The sequence below is a fragment of the Portunus trituberculatus genome, chromosome 24, assembly GCF_017591435.1.
Source record: "Portunus trituberculatus isolate SZX2019 chromosome 24, ASM1759143v1, whole genome shotgun sequence".
Lineage (NCBI taxonomy): Eukaryota > Metazoa > Arthropoda > Malacostraca > Decapoda > Portunidae > Portunus > Portunus trituberculatus.
In genome coordinates, this window is record NC_059278.1 from 17,739,489 (window position 1) to 17,744,488 (window position 5,000).

The 5,000-nt window shown below is 49.5% G+C and overlaps 1 protein-coding gene across 3 annotated transcripts in view; it reads right to left on the bottom strand.

Moving 5' to 3' along the window:
* Positions 1 to 5,000, bottom strand: part of LOC123508433 (Down syndrome cell adhesion molecule-like protein Dscam2) — a 95,028-nt gene that overhangs the window by 18,038 nt on the left and 71,990 nt on the right. For all 3 annotated transcript variants that reach the window (XM_045262171.1, XM_045262169.1, XM_045262170.1), the window contains exons 3-4: positions 3,550 to 3,682; positions 700 to 893 (exon numbers count right to left, since the gene is read on the bottom strand). In XM_045262171.1, coding sequence (XP_045118106.1) covers positions 700 to 893; positions 3,550 to 3,682 — 327 coding nt within the window. The remainder of the gene's footprint in view (positions 1 to 699; positions 894 to 3,549; positions 3,683 to 5,000) is intronic.

Here is a 5,000-nt window from a genome sequence, read left to right on the forward strand (position 1 = left end):
GTGCGATGACGATGCAAGAAATGTGAAAATAAGTGTGATAAGAAGGCAATTTCATACTCTCAAACATGGTGGTTTCTCACAAAGACTATTTCAAAAGCTACAGACATGATGCCTCAATAACTTGTCACGGGTGCTTTTGTTTCAAGAGCGCGAAATCCATGTTAAAACTAATTAGAATCGTGAAAACATCCTGAAAAACTCATACACATTAATTACAACGTGTTAAAATTAATCCATAAACATTTTGACACGTTTAAGTATATGAGTGAAGCTAAAGCCCATATTCGGAAACACTTAGCATGCTCTCTCATCACGATAACTTTCCAAAGCCATAGAGACTCCTATACCAGTTAAGGAGTCCCATTTCTTTTTAACTTTTAAGGGACCGGCACCTCAGTGGACATTGTTTTTATTACATTTTTGTTTCCCTTGGCCAGTTGTCGCTCTTACATAAAAGAAAAAACTAGCCTTATTTTCAAGACAGATTCTCCTTTCCATCAATCAGAAATCTTGCAAATCCGTCAAAAGAACCATAAAAATAGCCTTAAAAACACGAGTGTCTTCAACTAGAGCCTTTGGAAAGTAGTGATGAGGAGAGAGCAAAGCGTTTCAGAATACAGACCTAAAAGCATACGTGTAAGAAAAGTACGATCTTTGCAAGGAAATATCATAGAAAACGGGAAGTGAACGAAGACTCACCGTACACCATGAGGTCCACCACTGCGAAGAGCGTGGGCGACACTTCAAAGTCAACGCGACACCTGTACCTGCCGGAGTCACGCAGGTGGAGTGGGTCGAGGGTGAGGTAGGCGCCGGAGAGGCCTGAGTGGGCGCGGCCTCGCACTCCCGCGTTGACGAACTCTTGCTGCTCCCCTTCGTCCCGCAGGTCAAGTCTGGGAGGAGTTTGTAGTGACGTTAGTGGAAAAAAAACTGATGGGACTTTAATCTTTTCCTGACGCTGCAAATATCCCTTTTTCTATTAAACTCTGGAACTCCTTGCCCGCTTCTGTGCTTCCTTTCTCCCGTGGCCAGAGGGAAGCTTCAAGACACTTTAGCCTCTAGTTTTAGATGCTCTTTTTGACCTTTCCCTGGAGCTGGCACTTCAGTAGATCTTTTTTGTAGCCCGTGGCAGGTGCACCTCCTATATGAAAAAAAAGAAGAAAAAAGACAAGTGACAAGCGGTAAACCTCTCCTGATAGCCCTGGAGGAGAGGAGGCGACAAGCACACAGGTAGAGGCAACCATGTGTCCCCCGCCACGCCTTTTTGATGACGTGTTGACTTCATAAGCCACGCCGAGGAAAATAATTGGATTGTTCGACATGGAAGTGACTCTTAATACTGTTCGAGACTTCTGAGAGTTGCTCGCTCGCCTCGTAAATTAGTTCTTAATGATACTCAGTGAATCGGCGAATCAAAGGTCATCGTGTGTGTGTGTGTGTGTGTGTGTGTGTGTGTGTAAGTAACCATTTATTGCTAGTGCATAATTAACATATAAACATTTTTATCCAAATTATTATCATAGTGTGTGTGTGTGTGTGTGTGTGTGTGTGTGTGTGTGTGTGTGACTGAGTGAGTGTGTGTGTGTGTGTGTGTGTGTGTGTGTGTGTGTGTCGTCCCCACTCCGCATGCCAAAGATCACAACGTCTAAGTGTTTATTTGTCCACAGCAGGAAGGGGTGGGCGGTGCTGGCTGCGACCCCCGGGGCAGCACACACCCGGCGCGGCGCTGCACGTTCCTGTAACACTGAGGATTAATAAACTGTGCAAAGAGTATCTGTCTTTCTCTCAAGACAGACCCATGGCCGCCCGCCCATCCCGCCCACCTGCCGCCTGCTGCCATCCATCTCCAGGGGCGTGACACATGATCCCGGCACCCCATTCCGCTCAGCGCCACCCGTGTGTCTCCGCCTCGCCGTTGCCTAATTAGCACCCCGTCAGCACCCGACGTAAATAATTAAAACGGATGACTAATGTTAGTAATTACAGCACACTTCCCGCCAAAATGAAGGGTGCTCACGAACTTTTTCCAGCTAACAATTATTACAGTTATTATCAGACTAATTTGCACGATTTTGTAATGTGTCATATATATTTTTTTCCCCTACCTTATCTAATTGGCGGCAGATCCCTTCGTCAGCAGATCACTAGGGTGGTTTCTGCGTGTGTTGCTCTGCTAAGGTCACGCACACACGCACACACACACACACACACACACACACACACACACACACACACACACACACACATAGTTCAGTCAAGAGAATCAATGTGTTCAGGTGTGTTTCGCTGTGTCTTCTCCGCTGCAAGTGTTGTCCCCTCGCCAAGTGTTTGTTTGTCAGGCCCTACTCTGCTTCTCCTCCCCTTGCATCTCCTCCTGAACCTCCTCCACCACCTCCTCCTCCTCTTCCTCCACCACCACCTCCTCCTCCTCCTCCACCACCTCCTCCTCCTCCTCCTCCTCCAAGCACTCAGCGTGACGAGCAAGACAGGCAGGGGCGCTACTCCAAATCTCTCAGTGAAACATTTCATAATCCTACACCAACGAGGACTACAGCTTACATGTTACATAAATGAGTGGACTGCAAAAACGGCGAAAAAAAAAGCGAAAGAGAAAATAGTAAAGAAATTAAAAACGAGCCAAAACATATAAGCATAGAAATAAAAATCTGGTGTAGTTTGTGAGAGGAACATCATTACGGTACGCAGAAGCTTAGCACGGTACACAGAGAGTTATCACGCTACACAGGAGTGAGCACGGTACACATGAGTCAGCACGGTACACAAGATTCAGCACGGTACACAAGATTTAGCACGGTACACACAGAGTCAGCAGGGTACACAGACGAGTTCAGCACGGTACATAGGATTCAGCATGGTACACACTAAGTCAGCACGGTACACAGCAGTCATTAAAGATACACACAGAGTCAGCACGGTACACACACAAGCTCAACACGGTACACAGGATTCAGCACGGTACACACAGAATCATCACGGTACACACAGAATCATCACGGTACACACAGAATCACCACGGTACACACATTCATCACGGTACACACAGAATCACCACGGTACACACAGTCATCACGGTACACACAGAATCGCCACGGTACACACAGAGTCATCACGGTACACACATAATCACCACAGTACACACAGAGTCATCACGGTACACACAGGAGTCATCACGGTACACACAGAATCACCACAGTACACACAGAGTCATCACGGTACACACAGGAATCTCCACGGTACACACATAATCATCACAGTACACATAGAGTCATCATGGTACACACAGGAATCACCACGGTACACACAGAATCATCACGGTACACATAGAGTCATCACGGTACACATAGAGTCATCACGGTACACACAGGAGTCACCACGGTACACACAGAATCATCACGGTACACATAGAGTCATCACGGTACACACAGAGTCATCACGGTACACACAGAGTCATCACGGTACACACAGAATCACCACGGTATACACAGGAGTCACCACGGTACACAGAAGACTCATCAAGGAAATACTCACGTGTAGAAGGGGAATCTGGCTCGGTCCTTGTACCATAACACGAGTGAGGGTCTGTGAGGCGGCCCGGCGTGGCTAGCGAGGCAGGGCAAGCGCGCCATGGACCCCGCCACCCCAGCAGCACGGCCCACGGGTACTGGGGACATAGAAGAGGTCATGATGAGGACACAGGGACACAGGTACACAGGGAGGGAGAACAGAGAAGAGAATACTAGAACATAGAGACATTGAGACAAGGGACACTGGGACACAGAGGTCAGGGTAAGGATACTGGGACATGGGGACACGAGGAGGTCATGGTGAGGACACGGGAACGGGGACACGGGGACCAGAAAACAAGTTAACAATGCAGCAGCTGGTGGCGGTTCTGCAAATACCAAACGTTAATTTTCAAAAAGGTAACCGTCTTTGCAATCTTTTACAGCAAAGCAAAGACCGCCGACCTGAAAGCCCCGGGACTTCTTTCCTGCGGCGGGAGGCAAGGGAGCGTCAGCCCGGAAAAGCTGTTCACCGCCGCCTCCGCCGCCACCGCCGCCCGAAGCATAATACTAAAATCAATAGTCAGCCTTCAAGCCAAAGACACGGCCCCCTGAGACACACTGTTACTGCTTGACACTCAGAGCCTGCTTCTAAACCTATTAATGTCAACACGCTGGACCTCTCACGCCGCACTCTCGCCCACAACGCATGCAGTCAACCGTGCGTGTGTGTGTGGGGGGGCGGGGGAGAGCTGGGGAGGAGGGGGAGAGCTGGGGTGTAGGGGTGTTTATTCACACACGAGTATCATCACTCTTTTTCCGGATCTTTCTGAAAGCTTGTTATGTTGAGAAGCTTATGCGGAAACCCGAGCGAGGCGGGGCAGACGCGGGGCAGGAGTGGGAGCCGTGTGTCTCCAAGACCGGCGGTATAATAGCAATAACAGTCTTGTAAATACGGACACTTGCACATCCAATAACAAATCTGCGTCGTACATCTGTGCAGTAATTCCGGGAACAAATTTGCGTCTTAATGGCGTGCAGATAAGGTCCTGGCGGGCGGGGCAGGTAAAATAGCGTCGCGTTACAAGGGTGCTGAGGCTACAACAATACAAAGTTGCAGCCTCCCAGTGATTGCTGCGCCACTTCGCCAACGAGGATTAAGTATTCCCGGGCGGCGCGATTAAGTCAGCCAAGATTTACCTGAATGCTGCTTGGCGGGCTGCGCCGGACGACGACTTCCTCCTGTAGGCAGATTTTACTTTAAGCGCCGAGGCTGCCGGCGACGTAAACACGACCCGGAAAATACGGAGCATCGCGCTGAAAACGTCGACTCCACTTAATGAGAAGTGTTCATCGCGGAGGGGCGGGCGGCGGCACTCTCCAGGCAAGGCAGCGCCCCTACTCACCCCCTCCGCCTCCCCCGTCCCAGTCTGTCCCGTCGCCTCTTCTCCCTTATTAGTGGCTCAGCAAAACTGG